At 36.0% G+C, this 20,000-nt stretch overlaps 1 protein-coding gene across 3 annotated transcripts in view; it reads right to left on the bottom strand.

Moving 5' to 3' along the window:
* The window catches only part of LOC145268740 (testis-specific serine/threonine-protein kinase 3-like), a 158,553-nt gene that overhangs the window by 13,170 nt on the left and 125,383 nt on the right, over positions 1 to 20,000 (bottom strand). Inside the window, exon 1 of one of the 3 annotated variants that reach the window (XM_080124327.1) lies at positions 16,156 to 16,486. The exons of the other annotated variants lie outside the window; for them this stretch is intronic. Coding sequence (XP_079980453.1) covers positions 16,156 to 16,160 — 5 coding nt within the window. The 5' untranslated portion in view covers positions 16,161 to 16,486. Of the gene's footprint in view, positions 1 to 16,155; positions 16,487 to 20,000 lie in introns of those variants that run through there. 3 annotated transcript variants of the gene reach the window in all.

Below are 20,000 nucleotides of genomic sequence, written 5' to 3'. Positions count from 1 at the left end.
ACAGGGTACTGAGATTTGGGAAAATCTTTGGAATCCGTTTTCGGCCAGAAATTTGGCTCAACGATTTGACCTTTGAGAACTCTACCAAAATCCTCCAATAATTTTGGGTATAAACTCTTGAAATTTTAGATATAGGTTCATTGGACATGGATCAAAATTAATAACTTGATTTGAGCCCAAAACAATAAATGTTAAGATGTCATAATAGGGGTCAAAGTTTAAAAAAATTTGACCTCTGCGGTTTCTACCAAATTACTCAGACAATTTCTGGTCTAAACATTTGAAATTTTACGTAAAGGGTATTCAGAGATAGGACAAGCTTTTTAATCTGTTTGAGTCGAAAATTTGTAGTTACCATTAGATAAATGTATGTATGTACGTATGTTTGCATGTCTGCCTAAAACTTTCGACAAAGGCGACGGATTTTTACAAGATCAGTATCGTTTTGAAGTTCGACCTTTCAGACGACAAATATCGAAAAATTGGCTGAAAACATAAATATCTTCACCTTCAACTGAACACCTTTCTATAGGGGAGAGGTCGCTTTTTTCGCTGATATTTTTGAAAGTCATCGTCTCTTTTCGATTGTCTAGCCTTTATCTAAACCTACGTCACTTCTGGTTTGGCGGTGTTCGTAACAGCAAAGACGTCAGTTTTTTCCCGTTTTTTTCCTCCTTTGCGTTACGGGTTCGAGCCTGCCTTCCTACTACCACTTTTTTTTTTGCTCAACATACACCTCCAAACACCCGGGCAACGCTGGGATGAAATGCTAGTCTATGTGAAAATAACTGTGTGTGTCTGTGTGTCTGTGTGTCTGTGTGTGCACGCGCGTCCGTGTACATTTCCCTACCAAATAATTTTGTCAATTTTCGGTTTTGACATAAGGCGTATTGAGATTTGGGAAAATCTTTTTAATCGATTTTCGGCCAGAAATTTTGCTGTCAAGGGTCAAAGTTGAACGATTTGACCTTTGAGAACTCTACCTAACTCCTCCAACAATTTTGGGTCTAAACACTTGCATTTTTAAATGTAGGTGACTTGGACATGGATCAAACTTTTTAATTTGATTTGAGTCCTAAAAAATAAATGTTAAGGGGTCAAAATTGGAGTCAAAGTTAAAAAAAAAAATTGACCTCTACTAAATTTCTCAGCTAATTTCTGGTCTAAACATTTGAAACTTTACATAAAGGGTATTCAGAGATAGGGCAAGCTTTTTAATCGGTTTGTGTCGAAAATTTGACCTGCCAAGGGGTCAAAGTTCATCAGATTTGACGTTTACGGTGTCTAGCAAACTATTCAGCTAATTTTGGGTAAATTTGAAATTTATACACAACGGGTATTCAGACATGCGACAAGTATTTTAATCAGTTTGGGGCGAAAATTTGGCTGCCAAAAAGTCAAAGTTGAAAGAGTTGACCTTTGCAGGTTCTACCAAATTCCTCCAGCAATTTTAGGTCTAAAGACTTGAAATTTTAGATGAAGGTTCTAAGAAAGAGTTACCGCCTCGAGCGCCTCCACCCTCCACAAGCCAGACATACAAAAAAAAAATGCACACACACACACTAACACACATTTTGCCTTTTAATATATATATAGATGACAAGTGATGATTAGTGAATCTCAGTCTATGAAAAGTTTTCACACTTTAACTATCTGTAACTTCTTTGATAATTACAACAGTGATAATTGGAAAAATATTGGATCAATTATCTCAATATATAACAAACCGATCTGGCAGAGTCCCCCTCCACGAGTGGAAAATTTACTTTAACCATGACTAATGTTTGTGCAAAATAAAAAAAGAATGCAATGCGTTGTTATTGAGAAAATTTCGAACAGATGAACGATTTGGAGATAATTTTACCCCTATAATGCCCCCTAGGAGAGGGGGGGGGCAACCAAGTTATCCCGGAAAATCTGTTCTGGCAAAAATTTACTTTCACCATGACTAACGTTTGTGCAAAATTTCAAAAAGCAAAAAAATCAAGTAGTTATCGAAAAAAGTTCAAACAAACGAACGGACGAACGGGATGATTTTTTTTAAACAACCTTTGTTAAAAAAAAAAAACGAGTATATTGGTCTACTAAACTTTTTATTGTTTAAATTTCTATGAGAAGTTTTCACATGAATGATTAGAGAGAGAATCAGAGAAGATCACACACAGTGTAAGAGTCAATTGGAGACTGGGAGTCTCTTAGAAGCGAAGGGTAGAAGAGAGACCATGTAGTTGTGCAGGTTTGAATTCCTGACATCACCAATCAGCCGGTTGAGGAATAAAGAAATCAATAATTTTGTAACTGTGTTATCTTCGTGTCGTTTTTACAACTGAAAAGGTAAATGTGTTTTGTATATTCATCTATAAACGAACTCTTGTATAACTCCCCCTCTCAAGTAATGTGTCTCCTCCTCTGTGATATACCAAGAATATAAATGTCTCTCTGTTATAAATGTCATTATCGTCTCCTGTTCTGAATAATGTCTCCGATATGAACTCTCGTCATCTCCAATATGAACCAAGCGTAATAGTCGATGAAAACGAAACACTCAGGTTGTAACATTGTCCACATTAAGTTAACACGTCGCAAGGAATATAGAACAGGTATTAGTTACCACAATACCATATTTACTCTAGAAGTTTTCTCGGAAACTACTGGATGATCCGACCGAAATTTTGTATGGACCTTTGTCATGATAACATGCAGCGACCTAAATATTTCTTAGCAACTACGCAATCGATCTGATTGATATTTTGTATGAACCTTTGTTGTGATAAGGTCCAGCGAACTAAGTATTATGGTAGCTGTTCGATGCACAGTTAGAAATTAATAGGCATTAATAGAGATTAGTCAACATAATACCATGTTTATCATAGAAGTATCTTAAAAGAACTACTGGGATGATCTGACTGAAATTGTGTATGGATCTTGACTATGATAAGGTTTAGCGAACTGATTATTATGGTATCCTTTCGGGGCACAGGTGAGGGTTTAATATGGATTGCTAAGCTCTAGGCATTATGAGGTGAGGATCAAGAGTAACTGGAGAAATCCTGGGGAATGAGTGGCGCCCTCCCCTACATTTCAGTGTAATAGTCAATGAAAAGGAAACCTTCAGGTTGTAACATTGTCCACAATAACACGTTGTAAGGAACATAGAACAAGTATTAGTCACCACAATACCATATTTACTCTAGAAGTTTTCTCGGAAACTACTAGAATGATCTGACCGAAATTTTGTATGGACATTTGTCATGATAACGTGCAGCGATCTAATTATTATGGTATCTGTTTAATCCACAGTTAGTAATAATTAGGGATTAATAGGAATTAGTATTTAAAGCAAAGATAAATACAAATTTAACCATATTCAACCATTAATTTGGAATGAAGCAATCATTCAATGGGATATAACTTTTGCTTGTTTTGATTGGCAAAAAACATCTAATATGAATTAGATTCTGATAAACACATATTATCCGTTTTGGATCCAAATGCAGAAGAAAAAAAATAACAACCTTGCATCCTTTGCACCAAGTAACCTCTCTTATATTAATAAAAGAAAGCATCTTCAAGTGGGAGCATTTGTTTATTTTTTTAATAGCAACATGTACGTTGAATCAATATTTATATTCCATTTTAGATTAAATGTTCGTGTGGTTCTTAGCAATCTTCAAAGACGCTATCGTCATCCAAAATGGCCGCTACCAACTTCACTGCAATTAATTAGAAGAAAAAAAAATGATTTAGTTTGACCCAGACAATCTATCTTATGAAACATGTTTAACTACCCCCCCCCCACACACGCTGTAACGTCACCCAACACGTTGTAGTCTCCATCGCAAAGAAGACAAAGAACTTCAACTTTCTTTTTACCGGTGTAACAACGACATTTACTTCATCATTCTCCCGCCACGCGTGACTTCTCATTACGGATGTGACGTCATCCACCTCTCTAACGCGATTGTCTTCTCTGACGCCTGTCATCTCGAACGTCATCCACATCTCTCTCGTGATCTTTTTCTCTAACGTGCTCTTTCTCTTTTTATAGTCATTTTAATTACCGGTGACATCATTTTGTATGCATTTGCATACGCATCCACACTCTGCTACAACACAAATCATATGGAAAAAAAAATCTAAGAGCAACAAAAGAATATAAGAGTTGCCTCCCTTACAACTATAATTTCATTTCATTTTCTGTATAAGTTTTTAAAATGGGAGAACAAATAAAAATTAAAAACTAAAATTGCTTCAATTAGTTATTCTTCGAACTACTGTCCTCATCTTTGGTCTCACAACGTTTCGGTTGATGTAACCTTTGACCTTGTTCGGTTGCACGTTCTCTGACCGGGAACAAAAAGTTAATTATATTATCTGGACACTTTAAATTATTTATGTCCCCTGAATTGAAACGTAAAAGTTACAAATAAGGAATGAATGCCTTATTTGTAACTTTTTTATGGAACAACCAAATTGTTACCCTAGAAAAAACGACATGATTCCATTTCCATTTTATGAAAACCGGTTTTCTTTTTTTGTTGCAAACCATGTACTAGTCGGACAGCTGTGTAAAAATCCCAATATATAACATTCAACGAGCGAGACCGTAGATGCGCTGCTGTACAACTCATGCACTTTACTGATCCAAGTTATGGCAACAGGACCATTGCCAGCACCTTTAAAATGCATCGCTGGATTGCCACAAATAACAAGGACGTGCACAGGGTGCTGAAAACAAAATTTCTGGCTACGGTTATGGTCTTCGGTATGGTTTCAAGTGAGGGCCACATCATGCCACCTCACATTTTCGAAGTCGGTTTAAAAGTCAACACCAAAGTGTATCTAGATGTGCTGAACAGTGTGATGATCCCCTGGTGCAATCAGATAGCTGCTAGAAAACCCTGGGTGTGACAGCAGGACACGGCGTCGCTCCACAGGAGACTTAGGCGTGGCTTCAGAAAGAGTGCTACGATTTTGTCTCCTTCTTTCACTGGCTCCCTTCCTCTCCCGATCTGAACCCGCTAGACAACATCGTTTGGTCAGACTTCGGGAACATCACCAACATAACCTCCCAAAACACCAAATTCAGCCTGATCCCCGCCATCTGCCGAGTTCCCGCCGGCGCTTGTGGAAAAGGCTCCCAGTTCCGGATCCGCATCTGAAGGCAGTTACATTGAATAGATGTCAGCTCTACTACATAATCAAGTTACATGAATTGATTTTTTTTCAATAAAAGTTTTAAAATAAAGCTGTAGTTTTGTTTTCTTTAGGGTGACAATTTTATCGTCTACTTTGTACTTAACCCATATTTTACCCATGAATAGACAATGAAAATAAATTGAAATTCATTGCAACATGTATTTTGTATCATGGTTAGAGAGTTCGCTAATATGCCAGTAGACCAGGGTTCAATCCGCAGTCGAGTTATATGAAAAGCTAAAGAAAAATGATAGTTAACGGTTTGTTGATAAGCTCTCAGCGTTATAAGATGAGGATCAAGAGTAAGTGGAGAAATCTTGCGGAATGAGTGGCGCCCTCCCCTACATTGCAGTGCAATAGTCAATGAAAAGGAAACCTTCAGGTTGTAAGATTGTCCACAATAAGTTAACTCCTTATATATATAATAGTGACTACTTTTTTTTAACAACAACATTTATTTCCCTATTTTCCCACCGCGCGTAACTTCGCGTTATGGCCGTGACGTCACCTACGTGTACTCTCAAACGTGCTGAACCTGCTCGTCGGCTTGTACATTTTATAGTCTTTTTCTTCGCACACAGCTCGGCATTTGCATATGCGCGTCCGCTCTCTGTTACAAGGTCAATCTCGACTGTGGTAAACAACTTGACTTTTGCTCGTGACTTTTTTAAAAATTCATTTTTGTTTCACTTTATTATTTAGTAACTAGTGTACATCTGTTGCTAAAAATGCGAGAAAAATACCACGCTTCGTAAGTGTTCGCACCCGTTATTTATTTAGATATATTAGAAAAACAGTCATATACAATCGTAGAATTGTATCGGCAATTTAATTTCTCATATATTATTATCATTTCTGACATCCGGTTAGAAAAAAAGCACGTTTTTTACTCGCTAACTTTTGTGTGACGCAAGGAAACACACACACACACACACACACACACACACACACACACACACACACACACACATGTACACATATATTTATATGCAAAAAAAGCATTAAAAATGTAAGTTTTGTTTTATTTTCTTTTTCGGAGTTTTGAATACGATTTGAACTTTTCCTTCTCATGAATTATCTCCCTTAAAAATCCACGCTATATACCTCTTTATTTGTTTTTCTGAATGACGACGAACCGGAATATAAAGAATATTTCTCTCTACCGTGCTAGAAAGCTACTAACGCCCGAAAGTATCCTGTACCTCTATAAGGCCACCATGTATGGAGTATTGTTATCATATTTGGGCTGGTGCATCTGCTACTTGTCTCTTGCTCCAAGACAAGGTTCAAAAGAGAGTCGCCATCCTGATAAGTCCTGAACTGTAATCTAAGCTTCAACCTCTGTCCCATCGACGAAATGTAGCATCCCTCTGCCTGTTCTACAAGTAATTTAACGGGGGAGGGTGGCTAATCTCCCTGAAGGATTAAAAACAAGACCTTCCAAAGGGCGAATGAACCCTTTTTTGGGGTCAACGGCCAACTAGCACCGTGTGTGTTCGTGTGTATGTATGTGTGTTGTGTGTTGGGGTGAAGAGGGCTCCCGTAAGCCGTGGTGAAGGCGATCTTTCTAGGAGACGCAAATCTCTGATTTAAAAAAAAAAACATAAAGCGGGAGACCAGTACCGCATAAAGCTGGTCTGCAGTTTAAATTGTTGCTGGCTATCTTGCTCTTGCTTGTTGCTGGATCTCAACATTTTGAACAGAGAGAGAGAGAGAGAGAGAGAGAGAGAGAGAGAGAGAGAGAGAGAGAGAGAGAGAGAGAGAGAGACTTAGCTTTCGTACAAAGCTAAGGACCAGTAACATCATCTGTGTATAGATACTCCCTCAGGCATTTGTCTATTAAAATGGTCATGTGGCGATGAAAGTCATTTTTGGGCTCATGGACTTTTAAGTGTCTGAGGGAGTGGCACTCGTCTGACAAGACGTTGCAATCATATATATATATATATATATATATATATATGGAAGTTTTAAAAGCCAAAAACAATGCGAAAAAGACTGGAATCATGTGAGTAAAGAAAAGAAAAACAAACAAACAAGTAGACGGGTATGTTTGAGTAGAGAAATGTCTAACAGTTTATTCATCTATCATTCCTCACCTCGTTGTATAATTATTTTGCAACCAAGTTGTTGGCATGTCCGGTGTATATAAAGTGCGTTGGTAGTATTGAACTTTCAACAGTTAGACATTTCTGTACTCAAACATACCCGTCTATTTGTTTGTTTGTGTTTCTTTTCTTTACTCTCATGATTCCAGTCTTTTCCGCATTGCTTTTGGCTTTTAAAACTTCCATATATTCCTTTACCAGCAATGCTTCAAGCAAACTACCATCTACTTATATATATATATATATATATATATATATATATATATATATATATATATATATATATATATATATATATATATATATATATAGGCGGCTATATATCTGTCGGTGTCTCAATATTTTAAAATTCTATCTCCTACGAAATTAAAAGTCGCAGAGCGGCGCTAGGGGCCTCGAATTATTGGATATTTTTACGGGCCGTTCTTTTCTGGGTCTTTAGGCGATTAAAAGTGTTTTTTAGGGATCAAAATGGGTCAAAATAAAAAAATCGTTAAACGTTTTGTACATTCATCTTAGTTTATTTTTTTATTTTTATCGCTTGGTATTCAAGTCGCGTTGGTACAGTGGTAACGTCATGAGCTTTGAATGCTACAGTTTCTGTTTCGATTCTGGCTATCGCAAATAGATATGTTTTTATTATTATTTATTTTTGAAATCATGACTCTATAATAAAATATACGAAATCTGGACAAATTAAAATATCATATCGTCACTCGGGCAAAACCGCCCCCTAAGTATATATATGTAGAGTTGAATGTAATAAGCAAAGAAGAAAGCCGAAATAGCTTGCAGTTAAATAGTAAACAGCAAAACAAAATAAAATAAATACAATAAGCAAAAGTTCAGCCAGAATTCGTTACTGTCAACTTTCTCTCTCAACTTCCAGCACGTATTCTCCCAACCACCTCTGCCAACAGGCATTTTATTAGAAAACTGACTCCATTCCATTTGCATACGTGTGCAGAGGAAGATGAGATCTCGTGAGATACCACGAGACTACATCTTATAAATCCATGGCTGCCATCTTCAATTTCTCTCTCTCTCAGATCCCATCCGAAGATAAGTTGTATAACCGCACAATACACACACACAAACGCGCGCGCGCTTTCTTCTTTTATTATTACATTCAACTCTACAACATATATATATATATATATATATGTTACAAAGATAAAGATAAATATTATCTTTAAATTAGAACTTATAATAGAAAACTAAATATCAATAGCTATTAAAGAAACAAAAAAAAATCACGATGAAAATAAATATTTAATAAATTACCACATTTATTAATCCTTAAAAATTAAAAACTAGGTATTATAATAAAGAAAAATCTTTAACACATGCATTTTCTAAGATAAGCGCTCTTCATCAAGAGATAAACATTAATGAAAAAAGGCATCACTGGTTAGCATTAATTTGAAAATATATTCAAAAGCTATAACAAAATATATATAAAAAGCATTTCCAATATATATATATATATATATATATATATGTATATATATATATATATATATTATTATTATTATTATTATTTACTATAATAATTATTAAATACCTACAGACACTAGTGTTTCATTCTTTCGAGAATCATCAGTGCAGGGTGTCATGATTAACGCCAGAGGAGAGATTCGAACCCCGGCAAAAGAAATCATGTCTGGCTTCATTAGCAAGGACCTGAACCATTCGGCTACCATCAACCGCAAGAGATAGAAGTTGAAATTAAACATTTATTCTTATTAAATGTTTTTAACGTCAGTAAGAGTGATCTAATCATTATATGACGATCTGCATGTATGAGTTAAGTTGACCGACTGAAAGTGCTCAACGATAAGACAGAAGTTTCTTAAAGGGGCTGACATAATTATTTGCTATAATAATTAATAAATACCTACAGACACTAGTGTTTCATCCTATAAGGGTACTTTTAGCAGAGTATATAACTTTCATTACAATGCGGTATAGAGGGGCTCTTCCAGTCTTTGACAGACTATGGATACCCACAAAGTGGTGTCTGCGCGTGAAATCTTTGTGGCAGGAGGTGCGCAATCTCCAACCGCACCTTTTCTGAGACGACATTGTTAAATACCAGTGGTAATTGAAGTGAATGTACAGGACAACTGGAAACAAATACTACATAATAAAGTTACCTGAATTTATTTTTTCAATAAAAATTTAAAAATAAAGCTGTAGTGTTGTTTTCTTTAGGCGGATAATTTATCGTTTCACTATTATATATATATATATATATATATATATATATATATATATATATATATATATATATATATGTTACATATATATTTTTGGAGACGTACTATGCTTTTCTTGCAGTAGATTTGCTTTTGAAAAGGCTTTTACAATTCCAACAAATCGTGAGCGACTGACGAAACCAAAAACAAATTTCATTTCGTGGTGAGTCGCTGAGCCGAATTGATGTGCACTGACATTTCCAGATGAAATCAGCATGCATTTACGTGTCTTCCCATGAGTACAAGGCAAGTCTGGCATAAGGCGACCAAATGTGGGGAGCTTTGGCGTCTTCCGAAAGGCTCTCTCTTCATCATTGTGCCACAATTTAAATATTTCCCAAATTATAATCTTTTCAAGTCAATTTTTTAGCGTTTCAAATAATTAATCGAAATGAAGAATTAGAAAAATCAAAACTTTTGGGAGGTATCGGAATCTAAATACCTAATTTACCAATCATTATGAATGTTGGAACACAGCTGCTAGGCATAAGATGTCTTAACACATTAAACACCAGGCCTGATACTATGAGATCAGACTGTCTGAAGATACTAGCTTCCTGACCTAAACTGCACAAAGCATTAATCGTTTTTTATTTTCATTTGCAAAACCCACTCATGTTCTGCAAAGTAAAAAAAAACAACAAAAAAAAAAAAACAGCGATTTTCCTAAAAAACAACCGAAACAAAAGTATATAATTTTATTCCCAAACTAGCAGGCCGCCCGGTGTTTCGTAAAATATGAATAAATATTATATTTTAATTCATACAAAACCGAGACATGTGCATGCGAATATTGTCTCTTTTCTAAACAGTTCACTTCTTGTAAATAAAAAAAAAGAAAAAAAAAAAAGATACTCGGGCTGAGATCGAAACTAAAACCTAAAAACAGTAAGTAAAGTACAATAACCATTAGGCCGATTTGATACGATCTTTAAAAAGTGTTTTCAAACTTACTTATTTTGACATATTGAATCTGCCATGTGAATCATTCACGTATGCACATTCGTAGAACAGTTAGCAAACTGATAAAAATCCGACAACTCCCACGTACCAATTTTTCAGTCTTCACCCCTTAGCAACCCGTTTTTCTAGATAAAAACCGATTAAAAAATTTTCCACGTGTCTGAATGCCCTATATACGAAATTTCAAGTTTGTAGATAAAAAATCTGTTGAGTATATAGGTTGAAAAGTGTCCACACACGCACGCACACACACGCGCGCACACACACACACACACACACACACATTTTCACTTTTATAGATATGTAGATTACTGGATCCAGAATTAAAAACCCCCCAAAAGGCGTTCTCGTACCGTAAAACAAAATAACCAAAGCAAACATCATCAATAAATATGTAACTACATAAAGAACTTGAAGCGTAAAACCTTTCCCCGACATTACTGGATTCAGCATTAAATAATCCGGAAAGAGTTGATATGCTGTCAAACAAAACAGCCAAACCAGTCCATTAATTTGAGCCTATGGAATCTAATTTAATTTTTTGTTATTTATTTCAAACTTGGGGGTAATAAAAATCGGTTAGAATACAGAAATTGAAAAAAATAAATTTTGTTTTAATTTTACTTAGAATGGTAAATATTAACTCCCTTATAAATCAGACCCTGTGATATATTTTGGAAATCAAAAGGCTATACACTCAAAATAAAGTTTTCACAAGAACAAGTGAAATATGCATACCCCCCCCCGTGAGTGCACATTTACCCCCAAAAGTATCCAGGGGACGTCAAATCCTGGTGAAAATTAACAAACAGTGCAGTTTTAAGCCTTAACATATGTAAATTTGACTTCTGCATCATACAAAAAAAAAAAAAAAAAAAAAAAAAAAAGAAATGACTAAGTCCCGCCTGGTTTAGCCCCCAAAGTCCCCAAGGTTTTAACATATTTAAATTTGAGTTCAACACCATGCAAAACTGCTAAATAGACATACACAGAAAATTTTAGACAAATATGGTAAAATAGTCCCAAAAATGGAGTGTTTTTATTAACCCTAAAAGAGCCCCTGGGGCACACCCAAGAGTTATCACAAAGTATAGACAAACAAAATTATATACAAATCAGTTACAACTTTTCAGAAAGTTTTATAAAAATCCAGGGGATCAATTTTTTTAAATAAGCACAAAAGTGTCAATTTTAGCCATTTTAGCCCGAAAGGCACCCCTCTGGGGGACAACCGGAGTTTTCCCGGAAAATCCGTTGTGTTACATTTTTACTCATATCATGTTTAATGTTTGTGCAAAATTTCAAAATAATCCAAGGCGTATTTATTGAGAAAAGTGCGGACAGACGAACGGACAAGTGTGAATTTACAGGTCCACCCTCCTTTGTCGCGGGACCAGAAAAAATTTTGTTTTAATTTTTCTTAGAAAGGTAAATATTAACTCCCTTATAAATCGGACACTGTGATATATTTTGGAAATCAAAAAGCAAGATAAAGTTTACGCAAGAACAAAGCAGTTCACAAAACGAGTTGAATTGCACTCTTGGCAATAGGTTAGTGACTTACAAGGCTGACTTTGGCCTTCGGGACAAGATCAAAGTGTAGTATCTGTTCCGGCAGATGCTGCACTTAAGATAATTTGTACCAGTCAATGGAGGGGAAACCCTCTATACTGGGACAATTATTATTTTTGGTAACCAGAGTGACCCCTTTTAGGGGAGCTGGTTTTTACCTCACATTAAAAACGGCCTTGTGCCTAATTTGCTCAGTGGGGGAGCAAATAAACACCATAAAAACGGCCTTGTGCCTAATTTGCTCAGTGGGGGAGCAAATAAATACCATCTGTTCCGGCAGATGCTGCACTTAAGATAATTTGTACCAGTCAATGGAGGGGAAACCCTCTATACTGGGACAATTATTATTTTTGGTAACCAGAGTGACCCCTTTTAGGGGAGCTGGTTTTTACCTCACATTAAAAACGGCCTTGTGCCTAATTTGCTCAGTGGGGGAGCAAATAAATACCATCTGTTCCGGCAGATGCTGCACTTGGGATGGTTTGTGCCAGTCAATGGAGGGGAAGCCCTCTATACTGGGACAATTATTATTTTTGGTAACCAGAGTGACCCCTTTTAGGGGAGCTGGTTTTTACCTCACATTAAAAACGGCCTTGTGCCTAATTTGCTCAGTGGGGGAGCAAATAAATACCATCTGTTCCGGCAGATACTGCAAGCTGTGACTGGCAAGGACCAGATGTGGGGGCAACCCCACATGCCTGACCTTTAACCAGCTCTCATTTCCCACCTCTCGGGAGCTGGTCCCCCTTTTTCCCTTCCCCCTCCCTTCACTCCTCACATTAAAAATTGGCCTTGTGCCTAATTTGCTCGGTGGGGGAGCAAATAAATACCATCTGTTCCGGCAGATACTGCAAGCAAAGACCATATGTGGGGGCAACTCCACATATAAGACCTTGGTCAATGTAGGGGCAACCCTTCATACCAATTGTCACTATCCAGCTCCCCTACTCCTCGGGGAGTTGGTCCCCATTTCCCCTACACTCCTCACTTTAAAAATCGGCCTTGTGCCTAATTTGCTCGGTGGGGGAGCAAATAAATACCATCTGTTCCGGCAGATACTGCAAGCAAAGACCATATGTGGGGGCGACCCCACATATAAGACCTTGGTCAATGTAGGGGCAACCCTTCATACCGATTGTCACTATCCAGCTCCCCTACTCCCCGGGGAGTTGGTCCCCATTTCCCCTTCACTCCTCACATTAAAAATCGGCCTTGTGCCTAATTTGCTCGGTGGGGGAGCAAATAAATACCATCTGTTCCGGCAGATACTGCAAGCAAAGACCCTATGTGGGGGCGACCCCACAGATAAGACCTTGGTCAATGTAGGGGCAACCCTTAATACCGATTGTCACTATCCAGCTCCCCTACTCCCCGGGGAGTTGGTCCCCATTTCCCCTTCACTCCTCACATTAAAAATCGGCCTTGTGCCTAATTTGCTCGATGGGGGAGCAAATAAATACCATCTGTTCCGGCAGATACTGCAAGCAAAGACCATATGTGGGGGCAACTCCACATATAAGACCTTGGTCAATGTAGGGGCAACCCTTCATACCAATTGTCACTATCCAGCTCTCCTACTCCGCGGGGAGTTGGTCCCCATTTCCCCTTCACTCCTCACTTTAAAAATCGGCCTTGTGCCTAATTTGCTCGGTGGGGGAGCAAATAAATACCATCTGTTCCGGCAGATACTGCAAGCTATGACTAGCTATGACTAGCAAAGACCAGATGTGGGGGCAACCCCACATGCCTGACCTTTAACCAGCTCCCATTTCCCACGTCTCGGGAGCTGGTCCCCTTTTCCATTCCCCCTCCCTTCACTCCTCACATTAAAAATCGGCCTTGTGCCTAATTTGCTCGGTGGGGGAGCAAATAAATATCATCTGTTCTTCAGATGCTGCACTTCCATTTCTTGTTCTCTTTCGGTGGAGGATCAGTCGTTCACGACTGAGACAATTTTTTATTTTTGTACCTTTTCTCCACGTTGAAAAACGACCCTGGTGTCTAACTCTGTCCCGTGGGGAGACATTGTAAATAGGTACAATTGTAAGACTCATATTATACGTACGTTCATACATCATCGAACAAATAGAATTTTCGCAACAATTTTTTTCTAACAACTCGTGGAGAAAAGTTCATGAATATAAATGAATGCGATCGTTTCTTTAGAGCAATTAAGTAAGCAGTACTATTTCATATTATGTAACAGATTAAAGCAGTACTATTTCATATTATGTAATAGATTAAAGCAGTACTATTTCATATTATGTAATAGATTAAAGCAGTACTATTTCATATTATGTAATAGATTAAAGCAGTACTATTTCATATTATGTAATAGATTAAAGCAGTACTATTTCATATTATGTAATAGATTAAAGCAGTACTATTTCATATTATGTAACAGATTAAAGCAGTACTATTTCATATTATGTAATAGATTAAAGCAGTACTATTTCATATTATGTAATAGATTAAAGCAGTACTATTTCATATTATGTAATAGATTAAAGCAGTACTATTTCATATTATGTAATAGATTAAAGCAGTACTATTTCATATTATGTAATAGATTAAAGCAGTACTATTTCATATTATGTAATAGATTAAAGCAGTACTATTTCATATTATGTAATAGATTAAAGCAGTACTATTTCATATTATATAATAGATTAAAGCAGTACTATTTCATATTATGTAATAGATTAAAGCAGTACTATTTCATATTATGTAATAGATTAAAAAAAAGAAATTATTTAAGTCAGTAAGACCTTGTGGATTAATGTAGTCCATACTTATTTTAATTTAGTTTTATGCAAAGTAGGTTAAAAGGGGGTAGAAGCCCTTTGTTAAAAATGAAGACATGGAACTTGAATAATAGATTCACAACAATTTTCCCAATTAATAAACATTCCCCAAATTTCAGTTTTTGTGGAATATTTTCGAGGGTCTTTAAGATGCATGATATCGCAAAGTCAACCATTTCAAAATTAAAATGCATACCAATCGCATTGATATTAATTTACAGTCATTAAAACGCAATAAAGCAGAATTCACTGAAATTTAATTTCTTCTTAAGATACCATAAGCCTTAAATTTTAGAATTTTCTAGTATCAAAATTATATAATGAATTTTAATCAAAATTGGAATAAGGATTCTAGATATAAAGTTTAGCAGCATTATATTTGATTTTGATCCTTGTAGAGGAGGGGTGTAAAATGATGCAAAATTATTGCATTTGGAGAATTAATTTTACTCGCTCATTGCATCAGTCATAAAAAGACCCATAAAAAAATTTAGCCAGATCGGTCAAGTAGTTTCCGAGAAAAGTGGAACGACTAGACAAACAGGGAAATATTATATAGAAAAATTGATAAAATTTTAAATGTAACGTCAATGATTATTTCTTTGAGCTGAACATTTAACAAACATATAACCCGTTACAGACAGAGAAAGCTCGTTACAAACATAATAGCCCTTTATAAACAGAAAAAGCCCGTTACAGACATAATAGTTCGTCACAAACATAATAACCCATTACAAATATAATAGTCTGTTACAAACATAATAGTCCGTCACAAACATAATAACCCATTACAAATATAATAGTCCGTTACAAACATAAAAGCTCGTTACAAACATAATAGTCCGTTACAAACACAATAGTCCGTTATAAACATAATACCCCATTACAAAGGTAAGATACAAAAAACTGTTACCCGTTGGATTATTCCTTAAATTTTGATTAGATTGTTTGAATCGGGAAAAGGTGAGTTTGTAAAGCCAATCATATTTACAGGGTGGTCAAAAAGTCAGGTAATTACACGTGTTACACAATCAGTGGTTAATCGCTTCCAGCGATTGATAGAGAGAAATGGACGACAATTAACAAAATAAACATATTTCATGTTTGTTTCATTTTATATTTCAATGTATGGTACTTAAATATACGTGTATTGCTAATATCGTTTTTCTTTAAAATGTTACCTGACTTTTTGACCACCCTGTAGATTAAAGTAAAAAAACACGCAAAAAAGAAAGAATGCAATGATATTACCGCATTGACTAACTTGTTTGTCGATTCCGAATGTCGGGAGCTGAAATCCTAGAAGTTTTCTGGGGAAAAAAATCAAGCAACTTTGTTTTTTGGGCTTTTTTTTTTCTTTTTTTTTCTTTTTTCTTTCTTTTTTTTTCTTTTTTCTTTCTTTTTTTTCTTTTTTTTTTCCTGTTTCGGTAGAAAATGATAAATCAACAACGCGGAAGATGAAACACGTCGAGTTCTTATGGAGAATAGACGTTATTAGGGCGAGTGATAACTGCCAGGCTGTGAATGCGTTTGTGACAAACCTTTGATTTGCTAAAGCATGCATGCATGCATATATATATATATATATATATATATATATATATATATATATATATATATATATATATATATATATGCATACATACATATATATTGTAAAGTGCACGGGTGAACGGAAAACCAGCGATTTTGGCATGCGCAGATTATGCAATGTGGCGGATATCTTATAAAGACCTAAATTAGCACCAAGACATTAACCGACACTTAAAAATAATCGGTGATACGGGCACTGGGTTGGTCACAGGAAAATAGACGGATGTTTGCAGCTTTGCAAACATGAAACATTGAGAGGGAGGGGAATTCTTGTTCTTGGGCTCCTTTTCTCGCTTTTATTGCCTTTTATATATATATCTCTCTCTCTCTCTCTCTCGCTCTCTCTCTCTCTCTACCTCTCTCTCTACCTCTTTCTCGCTTCACACACACACACACACACACACACACACACACACGCACACACACACACACACACACACACACACATATATATATATATATATATATATATATATATATATATATATATAAGCGACGTTGTCTGTCTGACTGTCTGAGTGAGGAACGCCATCTACCAAACTCTTCTGTCAATTCTTGGTTTACAGACTTCAAACTTGATATATAGGGGAAATATATTCGATTTCGTATAAATCAGTAAAAATAGCTGCCAAGGGGTCAAATTTAAAAAAAAACAGGAACTTGGCAGGCATAACTCGGCTTAAAGTGCTACTCTATGGATGCTCAAATATACATGTATATGATAAAGTCGATTAATTTTGAAGTTCTGGTATCCATCTATTGTTGGCTTGTTAACGAATAAAGCTGGAGAGCGATATGTTTTGGCTAGTAACCCCTTTAAATATTTTGCTATAAAGTTGTATATTTTTTTAATTTTCAGATTAACGTAAAAACTTAGCTAAATATTTGCATATATTTTGCACACGCAACTAATACATTTCCGGTCGGATATATTGATTTTAGATTTGCTGGTAGTTTTAAATCAAAGATTTTTAATTTTATCGTTGATACAAGCAATGGAAATTCAGTTTACAAAAAAATTGAAATAATCGTTTCTTTTTTGTATCGGAAAATAGGCACAATTTTTTCCGATTCCGACACCTCAAAAGTTCTGATTTTTTTCATTCCGATTAATCGTCCTAACTTTAATATATATATATATATATATATATATATATATATATATATATATATATATATATATATATATATATATATATATTGTTACAACCGGGATGGGGCTGGGAGGTTAAATATGATAAAATGCAAACAAAGCAATATGGATAGGAATTTATGACCATCAAGCGTTTATCATAGGCAGACAAATCTTCGGCATTAGGGATATAATCATGGGTCCCAGTCGGGTTCAATTTTCCTTTTTAATACAAAAAAGGTTTGAAACAAAAAACAACAACAACAAAAAAACAGCAATTATTTTCTGTGAGACACACGGGTGCAAAATAAAGACAAAAATCGAACACAATAAGATTTGCAAGAAAGAACGAGACAAACATTTTCAAATAATATAAACTAAATTTATTAAAGATAGGGGAAAGAAAGATTTAACGAAAAATAAATATGTTCGAAGTTAAATGAATTGGGATATTTTTAACGTACAAACTGAAAGAGAATCCTGTAACAGAAAGACAAAGCGTAAACAGTAGTGACCAGATCACACAAGGAAAAATTCGAACTTCAGTCTGACAGAGAGAGAAAATAAAGTTTTGCACTTACAATTCTATTCTTTTTTTTTTCTGTTTGTTTTGTATTGTCCATGTTCTTTTAAACAATTTGCAATTGCCAGTTCGTTCGATAGAGTTCTCTTGCAAGGAAGGAAGAAATTCAAATTATAAGTCCACAGATTTTCAATCCGTTTCTTTTTCAATACATGCCCGTCGGTTCTCCAAAATAGCTTTATCGAGAAGTTAATTTGGGTAATAGCTAAGCGTTCCAACTCGCTTTCGGTCGGAATATTTTCTTTTTCTTTCGACGCTGCCATACCTGAAACCGTGACATGTTGCTCAAAATCCAGAAAAGCACTGATGCGACCGGACTTTGGTCGAACTGCGCGCGCACGAGAGAGTTTTTTTTTTCTCCTTTATTTGTTTCGCCCCTCGATTCTAAAAGTAGAATTGACGAAATCGCCTTTTCTCTTTTTGTCCTGCTTATTGGCGCTAAGGAGCTCGAAAATCAAACGAGATCACAAAGTGTGTTGACCGAATGACCTGTCACTTGCCTTCATACTGGAGAGAGGGTGGGAGGTGTTAACGTCGGTCGAACGTTTCTCAACTCCTTCGTTCTCTCTCTCTTTTCTTTCCACAGTCTCTCTTTCTCTCCCTCTTCGAGGCTGATGAAATTTCTTGTTGGTTCTTTCTTTGGTTTCCAAGATTGGATCGCGGTGTAACAACTGTTCTGCCGTTATACGCCACTTTCTCTGTCCTCGGTCAGTGGAAGAGAATTTCCTCATACCAATCCCAACACTGGGTTTTAAGATGATAAGGAATTAGTGGATTCTCGTTCAGTTCGAACATACAATAAAACATCTATCTTATATCACTAGCAGAATAATATAACAATATTTAATGCCGAGGTGGCCGTTTGTAACAATATATATATATGTATAGGCATCCACATACAATACTGTTTCACAGCTCATCAGTGCGGTTAGAGAAGCAACTACCTCAAGCTAGGATCGAAACCCGATCGCCCAAACGTCAGCCGGAGCTTCTAGCTATTGCGCTATACGGCTTCTGCTATGCGGGCTGTGAATTAACAATGTTTTGACATAGTCCAAAGTACCTAAGCTCAATTTGTTTACACAAAGAGCATCGCTTCATACGCTAATGGTAATTTGTATACCACTTCTCAAATGCTCAACCTAACATAGGGAGCATTATATATGTGTGTGTGTGTGTGTGTGTGTGTGTGCGCGCGCGCGCGCGTGTGTGTGGTTGTAGATCCGAACTAGTTCAGGAGGAATACTAGTCTTGTCGCACTGAAGAGCTGTAATACAGCGAAACAAAATACCTGGACATGACTATTTAAGCACCCCCCCCATACTTGGGTAACGCTTGATTTCACCCCCTGCCTGTTTGGCGTAACTCAACGCTTTTTGTTTGTAAATCGAGCGATAACTAAATGTTTATATAAATAGACATTTGAGGAGGTCTTTGCATGAACACTGCCGACTATCAACTTTAAACAATTTTTTATTTTATTTTTTTTTTCGAAAGAAAAGTTTTGATTTTTTTTTTGTAAGCAGCCGATGGCGACATTTTTTTGAAAATAATTTTCCGCAAAAATTCCTTTTTGAAAATAGGCTTTTTAAAATATATTTTTTAATATATTTGACATTTATTGTAGGACTTAGGATTACACTGTGTGTGTGGGGGGACAATTTGTGGTTTCCTGAAGATAGGCTATTTCCCACCGGTTGAAAGAAAGCATGCAATTTTCTTTTCTTGTCACAAGAATAAAGACTTGTTGTTTGAAGCGCAATGAAATTTTTCTTTCCTTTCTTTTTT

This window comes from Euprymna scolopes, chromosome 44 (genome assembly GCF_053919585.1).
Source record: "Euprymna scolopes isolate OS-2025 chromosome 44, ASM5391958v1, whole genome shotgun sequence".
NCBI classification, from domain to species: Eukaryota; Metazoa; Mollusca; class Cephalopoda; order Sepiida; family Sepiolidae; genus Euprymna; species Euprymna scolopes.
This window is presented reverse-complemented; position numbering and strand designations above follow the sequence as displayed.